A 19,702-nucleotide genomic window follows, 5' to 3' on the forward strand; every position below is an offset into this window, starting at 1 on the left:
AAACTGGAATAATATGTGAGCTCATGCTCTCATGGCTGAAGATGTTGATTACTGTAAATTATTCAGGTCATGGCTGACTGGAGAGGAACACGCTCTGCTGCCATCATCTGAATCCAGAAACAAAAAGTGGCAGAAAGGGGCAAGGCTGTCTAACCTAGTGATCCCTCCACACAGCTCACTCCTGTGTGCGGCCAGGTTCACCTGTTACTCTTCACTTGATGACAACGGGGACTCACTGCCAGTGCGGCACAGGGATAGGGATCCCTAATTACCTTCATTTCTCAGAGCAGTGCAGATAGCAGCGTGAACAAAGACGATACAAAAAAGACTCAAATGCACAGAGAACCCAAAACTCTGTGCACGAACCAGCTTACTCTTATGTAAACATTAGCACCAATGTGTGGTTGACTACCAAGTTATTAATAATGGTGCGTGACTAAACTTTACCCCTCCTGCTTTCTAGATTTCAGTTTCATGTTAAGAGACATCGGTCTTGTTACTTCATCATCATTCAAACCTTTTACAATACACACGAGTTGCATTTGCTACCAGCCACAAGTGATTAAATTCAAGCATGACGACACGCCTGTGCTATTGAAAGGACAGCTTAATAGCTCACCCTTCCATCTGATCACGCAAATACGCACATACATGCAGGTGGGATCCACAGACTGATCATGTTATGTCTCTACAATACATCTGTTTAGTTAAATATTTAATTTCTCACTGCACCAGTGTTAACATAGGAGTTCATCTGCTGATTTAGATTTGGTAATCAGATGGTACGTCTGCACCAGTTTTAATAAGGTGCAGTTGCGTTGCACACAGTGAAGACAGAGTAAGCGTGAAAGATAGGAAATGACGGAAATGCGGTCTTGGCTCCAATTTTTACAATAAATGGGGAAACCTACAGTTTCATTTCTGTGTGACATAAATTAAAATGAAGCTCAAGTCACTATATGATAATGCAAAATACACGAAACCCTGAACTCTCACTTATGACAAGGACAAAGAGCATTAAGTAAAAAACAAAAAAACAAAGCATTGTTCCATCAGCTGATTTCTGATGAAGTAGAAATATTTAAACATGGATTCCAGTGAAAGCATACAGGAGCTTCCAGGTAATTAATGATGCGCGTGACTCAGATTAAAAGTGACTGCTGGAGTGATGCTGGGCATATGTGAGAGGTTCCTAGGTGAGTCCTAGGTCAGCTGCACCAATAATTTCCATTGTGAGTCATAATGAACAGCTGTTCAGTCCTTTTACTTCCAACTCGTGCTAAAATAAATTCTGACTTCTGCTTGAACAGGATTATACTTTGTATTTGAGGATTAAGCAATAGGAGTCTGGTTTCTGCTGTGGTCTAAGAGAGACCTCTGTATGTGTCTGTGGGAAAAACGTCAGTGTGGAAAGGGGTCAGCCCAATGACCTTGCTCTGCTTCTAATACTGCACATTTACTATAAAAAGAAAGTGTCTTAAAGCGTCAAGTGGTGACACCTGGTTTCTGCTGATGAAAGCATGTCCTAACATTATGGCTGATTAGTGTTTGCAGACCCAGTGTTAATGTTAATTAAAACAGCCAACCTTCATTTGCTTTTAGTAACTTAATGTAAAGCAGCAGCTCCGCGGGACCAGTTGTTCTCAGACTGATTGTAAAATGTTGGTAATCTATGTTAATAAATTAGATGACAGCTATTTGTAGATTTTGGCAACCAGTCTGACAGTCGGTCCAAGTTGCACTGTGATTGTCTGGCGACAGTCTCCCACCAGATCAACCAACCAACCAACCAACCAACCAACCAATCAATCAATCAATCAATCAATCACCTTTATTTATAAAGCACTTTAAAACAACCACAGCGGACACAAAGTGCTGTACATTGGAACCATAAAATAAAATTACATAAGATATAAATAAAAGCCAAATAAAAGAAAGAAAAAATAAAATAATTAATTAAATAACTAATTTCATGTCAACGGAAAACTAAGTCTCACTGAGGTTAAAAGCCAAAGAATAAAAGTAGGTTTTAAGACGTGATTTAAAAGTGGACAGTGAAGGGGCCTCTCTAACGTGCAAGGGCAAATTATTCCATAATTTTGGAGCCATGATAGAGAAGGCCCTGTCCCCACCTGGATCTCGGTACCTCCAGGAGCAGCTGGTCAGCTGACCTGAGAGACCGACAGGGTGTGTGGAGATGAAGAAACTCAGAGAGGGCAAGACTGTGAAAGCATTTAAAAACAAACACAAGAATTTTAAAATGAACTCTAAAAGACACAGGCAGCCAGTGCAGTGAGGCCAGGACAGGGGTTATATGCTCTCTTTTACGAGTTCCTGTTAGGAGTCGTGCAGCAGCATTTTGAATCAGCTGCAGACGTGAGAGCAATGACTGACTGACCCCCACATAAAGTGCATTACAGTAGTCCAGGCGGGAAGAAATAAAAGCATGGATCACTACTTCAAGGTGCTGCCTCGAAAGAAAAGATTTTACTCTTGCCAGTCGCCTTAAATGATAAAAACTGGACTTCACCACTGCTCTGATTTGGTTGTCCAATCTAAAATCACTGTCCAACTTAAAACCAAGATCAGTAACAACAGGTTTAAAATAAACTTTCATGGGTCCCAAATCTACAGAGGAGGACTCACAGGGACCACTGGGTCCAAACACCAACAACTCTGTTTTCTTTTCATTAAAATTTAAAAAGTTCAGAGCCAACCAAGCTTTAATGTCATCTAGGCAGGAGAGGTTTTATGGAGATGCCATCCTTCTGCTTCAGTGGCAACTAAATTTGAAGGATAGAACCCAGAGGCAGTAAATACAGTAAAAACAGTAGTGGCCCTAAAATTGAGACCTGTGGGACGCCGCATGACAGAGGAGCAGAAGATGATTCGGAACCGAGAAGGCTGACAGAGAAAGTTCGATCTGACAAATAAGACTTCAACCAATTAAGTGCAGTGCCACCAATATCTACTACATTACTTAATCGAGAAATTAGAATATTGTGGTCTACGGTGTCAAAAGCAGCAGTTAGGTCAAGCAGGACAAGGACAACATGGTTACCAGAATCAAATGCCAGAAGGATGTCATTAAAAACCCTTAATAATGCAGATCTGTGCTATGAAGGGTTTTAAAACCTGACTGAGAAACCTCAGAGATGCCATTATCATCTAGAAAATCTTTCAGTTGACTAAAAACAATTTTCTCTAAAACCTTGGAAAGTAAAGGCAGCTTGGAAACAGGCCTATAGTTCGCTAAAACTGTGTGATCAAGGCCAGGTTTATTAAACAGTAGCTGCACTACTGCATGTTTGAAATTTGCAGGAACCACACCAGAAGACAGACTGCTGTTAATAATTGATGACCTGCACAATCACCTTTTCATGACAATAGATTCCCAGAAGTTGAGGATGTTGAACAGTTGATCTCTTAGTGACGAGCTGGTCAATGCAACTACTTGCAATCAGCCGCTGAATGCAAAAGAATTCAGTGTGATCACCCGGTAACTAAAAGTTTTTATGAGTTGCAAAAAAGTTGCCATCCTACTTTTAGTCTAGTGCGCCTGAGTCCTTGGGCCTGTGTTGGTTGTTTCACATAAAGGATTTCATCATTCCTGTCACAGAGTGTACATAAAATATGGATTAAGCTTCGGAGTCTAAAGTCAAGGCAGAAGTACCTTAGATGTGCATGTAATGTCCAAAATGACTGATTGTATAAAAGTGTATGCGAAAACAGCTGTTCACTAGTTTGCCACTTGATTTATGACCTCTGAAAAAAGTCTCACAATAAGTTCATGGTTTCAATCACTAGTTTGATGCCTTTTTAATACTAAACTTTGTGTTCATTATGTAAAGTGTGGACAGCTAATAGAGCAGTTTTGTTCAGTATCCTTGATTTCAAATACACTCCTTCCTTTTCAAAAACCAAGATAGTGATGACCAAAATGCTCAAGTCAAGGCTTTTAAAAATGGGACTTGATGAACAAACCCCCAAATCATTGTACCAAAATGATTTAGGGGTTGATTTGTGACTGTTGCCTTTGCATTCTTCTTGCCAGCTTGAATTGGGTGGTGCTTAGTTGACTAAAATAAGATGACATGTACGAAGCACCAATCACGAAGCTGTATTTGAATCAAAGTGTGATGAAAGTTGTTAATTTTCTGTTTTGTTACCAGGCTACTGACAATTTCATTGCATGATACTACACTGAGAAACAGGAAACTCTGAATGCTGAATAATTGAGTAATTATTTAGTCCTAATCATTAAAAAAAAAAAAAAAAACTTGGATTACCATTTCAGTTTAAGCTTGAAAGAGTTGCTAAATCAAGCCAAATAAAATGTTGAGGTTCACGTTCAGGATTTATTAGTAAAACAAGGAACCAAGAAGGAAACATAATAACCCTCTGAAATAAACCACTGCTTAATCTTGCAACCTAGCCTGAATACAATAACACTTTCATATAGTTGAAGAAAAAGCTAACTGAGAAAAATTGGAGCAGGTTTTTAAAAGCAATCCTGCTGTGGGATCTGGATTTGTAGTTACATAAGATCCCAAAATTGCTAAATGTGACTTCTCATTTTGTCATATTTCATGTAAAATAATGATTAAAACTTAAAATTCCCCCAGCAGCACCAGTCTCCAGTCCAGTTGCTGGAAAACAGACATCGATCTGTTGTGTTTGTAAAAAACGCAAATCTCTGAAACAACACCAAGCGCCGCACATCTATCACCGTGCTCGGACCAGCCATAAACCTGGCAGTAATGATCTCTGAGAGACAAGGGAGTGGATGAATGTTTGATGATGGAAGCAGGACGAGGCTGCTGGGAGTCAAAGAACCATTCAACACATGCGAGGGATTCCCCCTTTGCAGGTAGAAAGAGGATGAAGAGGAGGCGAAGTCAAGTGCGAAAGACAAAGCAAGCTGCTGAAAACAAAACAGGAAGCATACACAGAGGTTTTCCATTTGCAGACTGAGAAAAACTGAAGGAATCAATCTTCAGGTAAAAGTGGAGGCCCACAGTATCCAAGCGGTTAGCTTTTTTCCCTTTTGTTTCTGTTGCCTGATTTATTTCAGCCCACCAGTTCCATCCCTGTTTTGGAATGGATGTGCCTGCATTTTTCCAGCTTTTATACTTAAAAGAATTCATCAAAAAATTGTTTGGTGAAGAATGATTGCCTTAGAAAAGCTTCTGGTTGCAAAAGCAACACATTGTACTGGGAAATAAGATACGACATTTAGTGTTACACTACAGGACGCGTCAGTGATGCCTAAAGGCAACCTGGGCACTGTGTGGTGTCAGTGGTGCAATTTCAGAGGGAAATTTGAAATGACAGAATAATATTCATCCATTCATCTGGCAGCAAAATGATGCACTCGAGATTAACGCCCCTCCAGACATCCTGGAACACCGTGAAGCTAAAGAGTTAAGTAATGTCAGATTGGGTTTGGGCCATAAGAGTTTCCTTGACAATAAGCAATAGAATATTAAGAAGCTGATATAGAATTTCAGGTTCTTCCAGCCTGATCTTCCATCTATGATTGGCAATATGTGCATGTATATGTTTTGCACTCTTGAGCCCTCTTTCCCATTTACAGACCACCTCCAGCTCGGCCCGTCCCACCCCCAGCCCAGGACCACTCTCTTTGTCAGCAGGAAATGTGATTTTAGGGAAGCCTGACTTCCATTTCCTGTGCTTCCTCTTAGCAAGACTCCAAGTCATTCCACTGGGGATCTCCAACCTGCTCATCCAGACTCATGGCAGCATGTACAGAAAATGACCTCCAGTCTTCAACACTTTCTGTTGCCTGCGGGGGATATTACCATATTAATGCTGCACTCCTGGGGCAAATGAGTGTCATAAAAAAAAAATCACTCTGGATACCGTCTTCCTCAAACCTAGCCCCCCCTCTTTATTTCCCTCCGCTTTTTTTCCCTGCCTCTCACATCTGCTATCTTTTGTTGTATTTTCTGCAGCCCCCATTGGCTACCCCCCCCCCCCCCCCCCCACACACACACACACCCCTAACCAATTCCTTCGCACAGTCTGGTTTGAAGTGTGTAAGAGGCTGGCAGGCTTTACACTTCAGAATTAAAAAGACCATCTGGTGGAGACAGAAACGTAGATGGCTGGATAGGAGGGGAGAGGAAAAAATGAGAGGAACAGTTTGTCTTTGAAGTTAACATGTAGACAGAATCCTGGGTGGGGTATTACATCTAAAGTGTAAATATCGCTCTTAGCGTCTGTCATTTAAGTATACACGCAGCAGTTTGGAATGGCACCACACTGATCTACAATACAACAAACTGCAAAGCTTAACTGTGAAAATCTTATTAATTTGAGGAAACTAAAAGTATATGAACAGATAACGAACTTCATATTTGCTGTATAATGTCAAACCTTTCCTTTGACTGTCAATTTCACATAGAATTTGCCTAATTTATTTCGCCCTAAAATAACAGCATTTTGATGGGATCGGGAATCCCAACTTGTATTCCACATGGACATACTGGAATTTTTAAAAGATTGGTTTTCCAACAGGAGTCTGTCTGTCTGCTACCATGATAGGTTGCACACCGGAGTGTTCTGAACAGAGAATTGGAGTCCACTGGTAACACGCAAGCTCCCAGTGGGAATGCAGGCTCAGAAAAGAGACTGACAATGTGTCTGTCAGAAATCCTTTTGTCACCCTTCTCCCTTGAGACTATGCACTTAAGTGCTTTGCCAGAGCCATGGCAGACAATTTTTCCCCCCTGCAGAATCTCCAGTAAATACATTTAGTCAGCTTACATCTCAGAAATTCGATGAAAACTTGTGCATCGGTGTTTTAACGTGGCAGAGAGCTACACTTAATCCGGAATACACTCTTCAAACATTAGAATGTTCTTATTGTACAGAGTCATATTCCTTCGCTTGTTGTGGTTGCCTTTGTACGTGCGGCAAGTAGCGCAGGCGATTGCACTGGAGTTTCACTTGTTGACAAGCTGCTGAGGGAGCAAATGGAAAGTCTGACACCTACACAATTATTTTGTGCGGAAGAAAAAGGACCTTTTAGGTTTCACTGATGGTTCCTGAAGTGTAACGCTACATGTCACATCTTGTTTCCCAGTAAAGTATGTCGCGCATACACCAGAAGCATCTCCTAGGCGATAATTCTTCATCAAACCATTTTTAAACAACTAAGAATCTGTCAAAGATAACATATTAAAACAATAGCGGTGTTAGCTGCGTCTTTCTGCTGTTTTATTTCAGTCGCGGTTGAGGGTGGGCTGCTGTTTAGAAGGCAAAACATGAAACGCTCTGGCAGGAATTTGATAAGTTTGGTCAGTGAACAGTGCAGGCTTGCCAGTTCTCCCATAAGACCAGGCACCACGCATGATCAGACTGGCCCACTTGTCCTGGTCTGTCTTCCACTTTCCCTTCACCCTCTCCATCTACTGGCAAGTTTCCATGGAAACAACAGAGAAAAAGACAGAAAAAAAGAGAGAGTGTAGACAGAGAAACAGAGAAAAACCCCAAAGAACGTGGTCTGCAGCCTGATCCCATTGAGAGCTTTATGTTGTTTTAATAGGTAAGTCAGTATTTTTAAATGGATTTGAAGACATATGCGCATTAATATCCCCCTGCTCTGTTTTCATAATCTCTCATCAATACAGATAATTACTGCTTGTCAGCCTACTTGACTTGGTGAGACAATGGATTTGAGGAAGATCATTCTAGCTCAATAATTTACTCCGATAAACTTGTCCCACACTCAACACGCTGCTTAATTAAGCCTCTGGGATTTGTGGGAACTGACACCAGGGAACAGGCGCATAAAACTCTACGTAGATTAACAACTAAAAGGCTGTGTATGCACAGAGAGCAGAAATATGCATGCACAATCTTTTCAGCAGATTTATATAGCCACAAGTACGCCTGGCTCTGTTTTGCTGTCACTGTGGAGCTGGGCGCACATTTATAAGCCCCATTTGCTCTCACCACACATCGAACACTGATACATGCACAGTCACTGGACATTAGTTGCGCTGGTAAGGTTTTCCATCAGCGGCAGAACAGATGTCATTATGCATAATTGTTATTGCTGTGGACCTTTATTGGATCCATCCATAGTGTGTCATTAATGAATTTATAGCTTTCAAAGAGAAACAGACAAAGTTCTACAGAGCTGAGGATAACATTTAGAGATAACTAATCGCTCAAATGTCAAGAAAAAGAAAAGAATTCGCTTAGTCAGTGACACTATGCTCACCAGACACTTTATTTGGTACACCTGTTCAACTCCAATTTAATGCAAATATCTAATCAGCTAATCACATGGCAGCAACTCATTGTACTTAGGCATGTAGACATTGTCAAGATGCCCTGCTGAAGTTCAAACCGAGCATCAGAATGGGGAAGGAAGGTGATTTTAATGTGGTGTGGTTATTGGTGCCAAATATGCTAGGAATGATCTGCTAGGATTTTCCCACACAATCATCTCTGCTTACAACCAAGGTACGCAGAAGATAGGAAGTAGATAGGCTACAGCAGCAGAAGAGCTGGGTGTCGCTCTTCTCAGCTATGAACAGGAAACTGAAGCTCACCAAAACTGGATAATAGAACAGTGGTTTGATAAATCTTGATTTCTGGTGCGACAATCAGACGGTAGGCTCAGATATTTGGTGTAAACAACATGCAAGCATAGCTCCATCGTGCCTTGCATCAACGGTTATTTCTTGGTACACTTCAGGCCCCATATTACCAAGTGAGCATCATTTAAACACCAGAGTGTTGTTGCTGATGATGTCTGAATCTGTATGAAGAATTTAGCCAGTTCAGAAGGCAAAACATGGTCCAATCTAGTACTAGAAAGATGTACCTAATAAAATGTCTGGTGAGTGTATACTTTGATCATTTCAAAAGTCACAAAGGAACCAGAACCAGCAACTATGCCACGCTCACATTGACTAATGCTCACGTTTGTAAAAACCACCATCAGGAGAACACTAAACAATCATATTATTATGTAAGAATAAGTTTCTGAACTTATACTCAATCTTATATTTAATGTCCATGATATCACATCATTTAGCCGTGTGACAGACTGGCAAACTGTCCAGGGTATACTCCGCCTCTTGCCTTACGGCAGGTGGGATAGGCTCCAGCCCCCTCGCGACCCTGAATTGGATAAGCAGAAGAGAATGGATGGATAGATGGATATCACATCATATCACACAAGACTGACTGCAGAAGACTCAGTGTGCTTTGTGAGTGAGGAGTGACCTTTACCACACCTTCCTCAGTAAGGCTGTCCAATTATACCAGTTAACGAATGTTAAATTTATAGTTAAAAACAGGTTTTTAGAAGGCATATATGTATTAACAATGGAATTATACTTGGTTTTAATACACATAATAATGATTAGTTATGACTATATATAGTAATGTGCATGAAGCTGAGAACTGTTATTTTCCAATGACAACAGCATCATACCATAACATTTTATATACTGTGTTATATGTTTGTAATGATTACACAAATGAGAATTCTTTTTATTTTTTATATTTAAAATTTAAACATAACACACTGTGTGCCCTAAAAACAAAAGGGTGTCTGACCCATCGTTAGAGAACAAGTGCTTTAAATAAACACAGTGTAACTGGCTGTGATTTAACACCCAAATGGCAGCTTTGGTGCACTTTTGCTGAACATCTGCACCCAGTGCACTGTTTGTCTTGTTCACATTGGCCTTACAAAAATGTCTTTTCATTTTCTAAGAATTTCCCACATTAATTTTGCGTTTCATCAAACCCATGAAAATAAATCATGTTCCAAAACAGTGAGTGAAGACTGAAGTATATTCATGTATCTCTAGATAAAATCCCACTAATTCAATTTGTTGGCAACAAAATCAATTTGCTTGCTCAAAACAGAGTCCTCAAATCCATCTCGTTTTATTTTTGCGCGTATTTTTCTTTTGTTGTGCATAAATATTGTCTTTGTAAGACTCTGTGAGCATTTAATGTGATTTGACAAAATGTTCCTTCGGGACATGATTTGTTATCTCTCTCGACTTTCGGTGTACAGGAGCATGTGCACATGTGATTATAAAAGAGTTGTACAATCATCTGCCTTGGAAGAAAAGCAATGTGAGGTCACAAAGATAGAGGGGATGAAATGGAGGGAGAATAGAAAAGCAGAATCAAAAGTGTAGCGTACACGCTCACTAAATGAGGCCCTTGACAATGAGAGATTAACTGTATGCTGCCCGAAAACATGCGAAAGCCATTACGGGGATGTTTTTGTTATTCTCAGTGAACTCTGATCTAATGGTGAACCCTGTCCTTAAGCTGCTTTATAAGCTGGCTATTTCAAAGCTAGACATGTCATATAACTCTGGATAAGAGAAACATTGGTCTTCATGAAAACTGTAAAACAAACTGGAAAAAAATTTGTCTAAGGTAGCGAACTCACTCCAGCTGTGTGGCAGCGCGTGTGGTGACAGTTAACAAATGGAGAGTTTTTGTTTTCACTGTCTTGCCTGTCACAGCTATCATCAATAAGAATCAAAGGACACAAATATTTACTAATGTGTAGATGTCAAATATTTCCAAGGGCTGAGTCTGTCCCTGGCAGACGCACAGTCTGTGAGACAAAGGGATCATTGTACTTCAGCTCAAAAGCTGTGACTGAATTTCTCTGTTTGATCTGTAGGCTGTAATCTACAAACACTCTGAAGAAGAGGACGCGGAGGATGGCAATGATGCTGTAAATGGCCTCCGTCAGAATAAAAACAGTGGAGCTTTGAGATCTGGCGGGGCTGCTGCTGCACCTTCTTTTCCTCAGTGCTGCCGTATTCAAAAGCCGACCGGACGCTGACCAGAAATCGCAGGCGGGACGGTGACTTTGTTTTGCCCAGGGATATGTCATTGGGGAAAGCCCCTGTGTTGGGGGTGCGCCCTCAACCCCGACCCCTCTGGCTGTCCAACCTCAGCCTGCTGTGCTTATGTGTGTCTCTCTTTGCCCAGGCTCCCCAGGGTTTGCCTGTGGTGGGTTACAACACTGACACCAAGAAAGAGATCACACTGGAGGGAGATTTGATGATCGGTGGCCTGTTCCCTGTGCACCAGAAGGGCGAGGGTGCAGAGGACTGTGGAAAGATCAATGCACAGAGAGGGATCCAGAGACTGGAAGCCATGCTCCTGGCATTAGACGAAATCAACAAGGATGAACACATCCTTCATGGGCTCAGACTGGGAGCTCACATACTGGACACATGCTCTAAGGACACCTATGCTCTGGAGCAATCCCTAGAGTTTGTCAGGGCCTCCCTCACCAAAGTGGATGACAGTGAGTACACGTGCCCTGATGGCTCCTACGCCATCCATGATGATGTCCCTCTGGCTATCTCTGGGGTCATAGGAGGGTCCTACAGCGATGTCTCCATTCAGGTAAGGACTAGTGAAAACAGAAATGTTTATTTTTTTTCATTTATTTTAAAAATGCTTTATGCCAATAAATAAACTGATCAAAATTCTGCATTAAATTTGTCAAAGAGACCATTTTCAAAAGATGAACTTCACTTTTAGCTGTTACTGTAGGCACGAGAGAGAGCACCAGAGAGGGGAGGGATTACAAACCCAAGAGTGATTGTGATGGATTGTCATATAACTGTCCATTTAGACTTAAGTACCACGTGCAATTACCCCTTGCGAGATGTTAACACAGGGACTTAATGAGTATCAGTTCCGCAAGAAGGATCTGTTTACCTGTACGCCCATGTGCTTGGCTGATCTAATTTGGAAGCTCTCTTTCTCTTTCCCAGTAATTCACACTTCAGCTGTGGTCCTGTCAGAGGCAGACATGCTACAGATGTTGCACTCAGGACGGGCTGACAGGATGACTAGTGATGGCATGATTACTCTCAGCAGCAGTGCTCCTTTCGGCTCACTCAAGCTGATGCGATGAAAGCTCTGCTAATTGGGCCTCCCAATCTTCTGCTGTAATATGGCTGCCACATAAATGCAATTTCAAGTCATTGTGAAAAGAGATACTGTGCGTCCTGCAGAACTGAGATTTGTAAACATCCACAAATATACATGCCTTAAAGCATTAATCCAAACTCATCATCCCGGCTCAGCCAGCCAGACGACCCAGTACGCCGTCTCATCTGAAGAGCACGGTTCACCCCACTTGAGATATGCAGCTTCATGCTCCAGATATCTGCTTCTTGGAAGAAAAGAAACACACTTCTGCTCATCCAAAAACAATGATTGGAATCAGGTCGCAGATAAACAACAGACTCTGCAGGAACCCCTGTCAGTGGCAGTGCGCTGTTTGCAGCCTTTCCCCACTGCGTATGGCAGGACAATAGGCTGGGGGAAGCGTCTATACACACTTTGTCTACAATATAGACATGCCCACAATGCTAAGCCAAAAATAATTAATTCCCTGTGAACAGCTGCTTCACTAGCTATAGCGGGCACATGAAAAATCTGTCTCTATTCTGCAAAAAATTGATACGATAACTCCAAAAGTTTTTAAATGAGTAAATGATGGTTAGTAAGTTTGGGAAGGTGCTATGTAAATGCAAACATCTTCATTTACTGTAGTCTTGACAAAAAAATAATACCAAATATGTAAAGAAATGATACACTTTGCAGGTGGAGAGCTCCTGGAGAGCTATAGGGAAAAGGCTTAAGGGAAGTCGTGCCTATAGCACCTATAGAGGGATTCCTGTTCAAAAGGAAAGTTTGAAAATAAAGGAGTTGATAAACGAGCTGTAATTTTAGCAAAACTCTGCATCTGGGGCTCCTCAGAGAGTGCCCTTGTCTTGTGGTAATTTATGGGTATGCTATTACAAGCCTGAGGTCTCAGGTCTGCCCTAGCTTCTCGCTGAATATTTCTCATAGTAGAAGTACACCATAGGATACAGATGTCTTTTTTTTCAATACCACAAATAACTTGTAATGAAGTTCAGTCATGAGGTGTGCTCGCCGTCTCCTTCTCACGCCTGGTTGGTGAGTGTGTGATTATGCAAATAAATCTGCCCTCCTCTTACACACTTGCTAGCATTTTAAAATGAACTTTAACCACATAGTTATATTTAATCTTCCTAATGTTCTAAAGATTTACTGCTATTTTCTGGGACAGAGAATGAGAAATATGTGATATTTTTGTGCTGCTGCTGGAAATCATCTCCACATAATGTGTCCGTTCTTTGTAACTGCCTCATTTGTATATAATCTATAGCCTGTCAGACCTTTCGGTGAACCAGCCTGAGTGAGTGAAACTTTATAATGTCTGCCCATCTGTGCGAATGGCACAGAGTTAATACACATGTGTGTATTTCACCCCAAAGGCAAGGCAGTTACAGGACAAGCAGCATTTATTAGTTTAAAGGCGCTTTTCGGTCCGGCGACGTGGCGGAACATGTCGAACTGACAGGTGGTGAGAACGCTGAGTGCTGTCTAAATCTGTCACAATGAAGAAGTGTGTTGTGCTGTGCTGCTGGTGTTGTGGTGTGACAATCGCAGATATGGGGGCGGATCTGGCTGCCAGCCTAGCCATGCTGCAGCTACACGGGCCCAGATTGAGTTAAGTGTGGAGGCGAAGTTTGATGACGCTCTTGCAGGGTAGGTCCTGTCTTCCCCATCTGTGGTTGCAGCCGGGCTTTCTGGTAGATTGGCAGAGGTGTGCATGCACACAGAGGACGGAAAAAAACGGGGGGATGGAATGAAAGCTCATGTTTCTCAGAAACGCGGAGACGCCAACGTGCAAATCTGATCACAGAGTGAAGGCGATGGAGCGAGTCACATGGCGTCATGTGGCGTCAAAGCACTTCACAACCCCAAGTCTGTATCTTAAACAGTCTGGGGGAAGTCTGTGATGCCATCTGGATGCTTTGACTAAATGTACATGTAGAAATCGTTGGGTGATTCAAATTTTTAGCCTCGACCATTTTCCCTGTGGAGTATCCAAACAGTGGGTCATCAGTGCAAGGTGAGTAATGACCTTGTGATGACATGCTCGCTTACATTCAGCATCTTTATTCATGTGTGAAGCACCAACAAGTTACACGTTTACCCTCTGGACATATCATTCTATACTTGAAGCAAAGACACTGAAGCGCTTTGCCAGTCCACATCCGGTGTCACGTTATATTAATTTTTGTTGGGATACCTTTTATATAACCGGGGACATTAGCTTTATTACTCTGCAGTGTCCTAAATGGGTGGGTTAAAGAAAGGGTGCATTAAATTCTACAATTGCAGTCCAGGAACATCTAGCCTCGGGGTCGGATTCTGATTAATACACGGACGGGACACCACTTTTTGTTACCCCGACAGCAGTCTTCGGTGCTGAATATGACTCACCGGTATGAGAGCATCCCCAGGCAAAACATAATCACCGGGGCGCATTAGAAGAACAACACCTCTGGAATGTCAAATACTCAAGTGCTCACAAAAGAACAATGCTCAGGCATAAAACACGGATAGATTTAAAAAGAAAAAAATCAAAAAACTCTGGAACCAATCTGCAAACAATGGAAAATAACACACTGTGATGTTTCAGAGCAGCATACAAAAATCGCTGTCTGGAGGCAGAAACGTGGCTTGTTCCAGGGTATTTGGATAAAAGCGCTTTCTGAATAACGGCAACTTTGTGGATAATTGGAATTTCTTCTGGATTCACAAGGAAGCATGCTGGAATTAAAAAAAATGTTGATCTTGATTTGAGCAGTCTGGTTGACATTTGAAGACTAACCTGTGTGAGCAAAAAAATCGGATATATTTATATATATATGAGCTTTCAGCCAGCTCGAGAATTTCATTTTTATCACCCGCAAAGAAGACTATTTTTAGCATTGTCTTCATCTGCAGGTAGACTGTGCCAATCTCCAGAGCATACATGAGTCATATGAAGGATTTAAACATGGATACACACATGACAGAACGCAAGCCCCGGAGAATAATAATGATGAAACGTATCGGTAAAGCTATGCTGTGCAAAATACATTATTCATGGGTAAAAGTGAAGAATGTGCCCTGAAATTGTAAATAATTCACGTATGATTGGATTATTCAGCCACCTGACCAAATCCACTATTTGTGCGGTTGAAATAAATATCATGTTCACCGCACACATACACACACACAAACATCTATATCTATCTTATATGATAGATATGAATGATAACTTGACTTAAAGTCAGCTGAACCCCAGTTTTGTTGTTCTGTGTCTGAGGCTTTTTAACACCAGTGTCCGGCTGGATTGTACTGACCATGTCTGGCAGATATGATTTAAGTCTAAAAAGATGAAATTGAAATAATGACTAAAAAGAATGAAAATGAGTAAAAGCAGTACATGTCCAAGCTGAGTGACTGAAATTAAAATGAATGGAAGTGCAGCCGTAGCCTCTCATTTAGTGTAATCTGAATGGCCGCATGGCTCTGGGGGCTTTGAAAGACTATTGCAGCATAAAGGAGACTCGTATTATCCAGCAGCATTAAAGGGCAGGACCTGATCAAAAACAACCTTACTCCAAGTATGTGACAGCTCATATTTCTATTCTGTTAAAGCTGTTGCCAAGCAACTAAATGATAAGAAATAAACTGATAACGATCCACTGCTAATGATAACACCGTGCGTGTGCTGTGCGTGCATGCATGTCCACTCCCTGTGTGCGTGTTTGCCTGAGTGTTCCACAGTGCTGCAGTGGGCCGTGTGTGTGTGTGATACTGAGTGAAGCTAAGGACTGCTGCTTTGGGAATACAGTGTTATAGCTGTAGAAGCACACAGAAACAGTCTTCTGGGAAGAGCAGATGGGCTTTTCATGTAAAAAAAAAATCAAAAAAAAATCATGACATCTCTACAAAGGAGGCCTGATATTTTCTGGACGAGGACACTGTTTCAGTTTCTTATTTCTGTGTTCTTGTATATCTCTCGCTTTTAAATGTTTTCTTTTGAGCACATCTCACCCACTCACTAGTATATTAAATTCTTTCAGTTCATTACTGCTGTATATACATTGGTGGATGCTTATAATGAACATGGCCAAAATATTATATCAAGGTCAACGGATGTACAAAAATCAGAATGCTATTAACACTTTCTTATAAACATTTTTTTAAAACTATGAGCTCTGTATGGCAATTAGCTCAATAATATCATTAATATAGTTATATATATATATAATTATAGTCCCACCAACCTGCTGTTGAAACCTTTTGTTTATGTGGGTCAACCAATCAGAGAAAACTTGATTCGGTGTAGAGGGAGATGATATAAAATTGGAGAATTAATAATAATAAAAAATCAGTGCAACATATGTTCCATATCTCCAAAAGATCAAAGCATATTTTTACATTTGAAATTTGCACATATATATTTTTACTTTTCTGTCATGCAATCTGAAATCTTTTCATTGTTCTCCTGCCAACTAGCAGTATATGACAGCTGAGAGATCGGCCCAAGTGCTGCTACCAGATCAGGCATGCCCTCACTGCTTGGTAGGAAACCACTTTCACAGTAATCTGCTCAGAACCAGACCCTGAGCTGTAAATCCACACTAGGCCAGTTCTTAATTGTATTAATTAAATAAGGTGCTGTCTGAGGCAGCATGATCCCTTATAGCTGAATGTAAGAGACTGGAAGCCACACACTACAGCTAAAACCAAAGGCAGTTATGTATAGTTTAGTATTTTGATCCATTCAAGTAAATTAATTTAATGAGTGTTCAGTTTCGCCTTTGCGCTTTATAGAGCGCTTTGAGTACTCCGGGAGAGTAGAAAAGCGCTATATAAGAATCAGTCCATTTACCATTTACCTTTGCATGAATTTTTAAGATTTCGTATTTGTACACCACCTGCTGTCTTTTTTGTCAAAACAAAAACAATAGACAAAATGCCAATCGTTGCCTGCAAAAAGTAAGTAGTAGTAGCAGTGTTAGTGGTGATCCGACACCAAACCGTAAGTTATGTAATTAAGGTTTCAGCTTTTATTTCGATAAGTGCTATATCAATAAATTTTAGTCATAAGACATGCAATATCGACCACTAAATTAACCAAATTTACTAAAGATTAAGATTCCCTCTTTAATTTCCAGTACAAAAGTATTAATATTGACATTAAATTAATGTACAACACCAGAAGAAGCACATGCAGGTCTGTCTATATATAGCCATTTATAGAGCCGTTCTCAGGACCTTCTTAAAACCTGAAGGTGCAGGCAGAAAGAAACCCTCCGAGTGCAAATTGTTAAACAGAAAAGACTGCAGGATGAAAACTTTTCTCCGGTAGACACTGACTTAATGTGTTTCACATCGTTCCCTCTTTTGCCACAGATTTTCCAGTGACAGGATTCATTCCTCAACTTCTTGCCCTCTACTGTCATATTTTGTATTCCTTTGAACCTGTCGGGAGTTCATTCTCGACTGAGAATCCTTGTGCCGCAGAAGCCAGCTGGCAAAAACCTCCCAGGTTAAAGTAACGTAATGATGTTAAAAAATAATCAAGATGACAAGAGTAATAAATGGATAAGCAGAAAAAAGAAAAATGGTGATTGTTGAAGTTGTGCGCACACTATCCTATTTTACCAGTGGCCTCGACCCTAAATCGTCATTTTTTAATACATGCCATATAAACATCTATATAATGATTTCCATTAAGCCTGTTGTATCAGTGTCATGCCTGCTGCTGTGTGATACAAGATTCCATAAGCTACGTGTAAGTGGATTACAGCTCCATTCAACACCCCACAGAGAACTATCACTGTGAGCATTGAAGAATTTCTGCAGCACAGATAAATGTTTTTATTTTTCTAACCGTGCACAGAAAATCATGGCAACAAAACTATGCCGTGAAATGTACTGATACTACAGGTGGAATATTAGGTACCCTAGACAGATATTTATATAAATGTCATCATTATATCATACTATCATGCTGTATTGTAGTGACGACAGAAATCAGGCAAAGATTAGGAAAGCTTGTTACAACCGATAGTGACAACCTCCTTATAAGCAGCGTGCTAAGTTATAAATATAATTACCGAGTAATAGAGTTCAGATCAAAGGGGCCAAAATGCAGACACAAAGGAGGCAAGCTGTAACAACCACCTGCATCAAGCTGCAGGTGGTGTAAACCTAAGGGAACCAGAGAACAAAAGGCAGCTGGTGAACTCACGTATGAACATTAACACAACGAAATACACTCACCGGTCATTTTGTTAGGTACACCTGTTCAACTCCTCATTAACACAAATATCTAACCAGCCAATCACATGGAAGCAACTCATTACATTTAGGCATATAGACATGATGTGCTGAAGTTGAAATTGAGCATCGGAATGGGGAAGAAAAGTGATTTAAGTGACTTTCAGTGGTATCAGACAGGCTGGTTTACCTGTACAACCATCTCGAGGGTTTACAGAGGATGGTCTGGAAAAGAGAAAATATCCAATGAGCAGTAGCTCTCTGGCTGAAAATGCCTCATTGATGTCAGAAGTCTGAGGAGAATGGGCAGTATACTTGGAGCTGACGTGACTCGATCATTCATTACTACCAAGGTGTGCAGAAGAAAGCTGAATGCACAACACGCTGAACCTTGAAGCAGATGGACTGAGGCTACAGTTCATTCAGGATCATCAAAACTGGACAATAGAAGATGTTGTCAGGTCCTAATGAGTCTCGGTTTCTGTTTCTTTGACACAAACAACATGAAAGCATGGCTCCATCCTGCCTTGTATCGATGGTTCAGGTGGGTGGTAGGTATAATGGCGTGGGAGATATTTTCTTGGCACACTTTGAGCCCCTTAGTACCAACTGAACATTGTGCAGACACCATGACCTGGCTGAATATTGTCGCTAACCATGTCCATATTTTTATAACCACAGTGTACCCATCTTCTTATGGGAGCTTGCAGCAGGATAATGCGCCACGTCACAAAGGTCAAATCATCTCAAACTGGTTTCTTGAACATGACAATGAGTTCCCTGCATTCAAACGGCATCCACAGTCACCAGATCTCAATCCAAGAGAGCATCTTTGGGGGATTAGCATCGTGGATTTGCAGCAGACAAATCTGCAGCAACTGTGTAATCCTATCAAGTCAATATAGACAAAAATCTCTGAGGAATGTTTCCAGAACTTTGTTAAATGTATGCCATGAAAAATTAACCCTTGTATGGTGTTCGGGTCTGTGAGACCCGTGTTCAGTTTTTTTCAAAAGAAAAATTAAACAATTAATTATTTTTTCACGTGTAAATGTGTTGTGTCTTTCCACTCACTCCACTTGATTATAACTGATTTATTTATAACATTTTATATAAAAGAAAAACGAGAAGCACATTAATTCATAAATGTGATCTAACAAAGGTAAAGGGAAAAAATTAACCATGTTTGCTGTTCATATGTCTTGTAATTGGGATGAAGTAAACATCTGTTGAGTAATTTAACATAAAATTGTTTGATAGTGTTAATTTGGAAAGCCAAAACTCTAGCGGGTCCACCAGACCCATGAACACTGGCTGAGTAACAAAAATACGAACACCACACAAGGGTTAAGTCAAAACAGGGTCCAACCCAGTACCAGCAAGGTATACTTAATGAATTTTCCAGTGAGTATTCTCAGATGACCAATTTGGTCTTCCTAGCATCGATAGCACACGTCTGTTTCTTTGTCTAGAACAGCTCAGAGATGGTTAATACCCTCAGCTT

At 40.9% G+C, this 19,702-nt stretch overlaps 1 protein-coding gene and 1 long non-coding RNA gene across 5 annotated transcripts in view; one reads left to right on the forward strand and one right to left on the reverse strand.

The window, feature by feature from the left end:
* Window positions 1-19,702, reverse strand: part of LOC146709607 (uncharacterized) — a 50,631-nt gene that overhangs the window by 16,540 nt on the left and 14,389 nt on the right. The window lies entirely within an intron of this gene.
* grm2a (glutamate receptor, metabotropic 2a) overlaps window positions 1-19,702 on the forward strand; it is a 33,807-nt gene that overhangs the window by 1,770 nt on the left and 12,335 nt on the right. Inside the window, exon 2 of the mRNA XM_085456649.1 lies at window positions 10,697-11,433. Coding sequence (XP_085312775.1) covers window positions 10,906-11,433 — 528 coding nt within the window. The 5' untranslated portion in view covers window positions 10,697-10,905. The remainder of the gene's footprint in view (window positions 1-10,696; window positions 11,434-19,702) is intronic.

This window comes from Copadichromis virginalis, linkage group LG5 (genome assembly GCF_057382275.1).
Source record: "Copadichromis virginalis isolate Kocher_CV1m ecotype Utaka linkage group LG5, C_Virginalis_male_GT1.1, whole genome shotgun sequence".
Lineage (NCBI taxonomy): Eukaryota > Metazoa > Chordata > Actinopteri > Cichliformes > Cichlidae > Copadichromis > Copadichromis virginalis.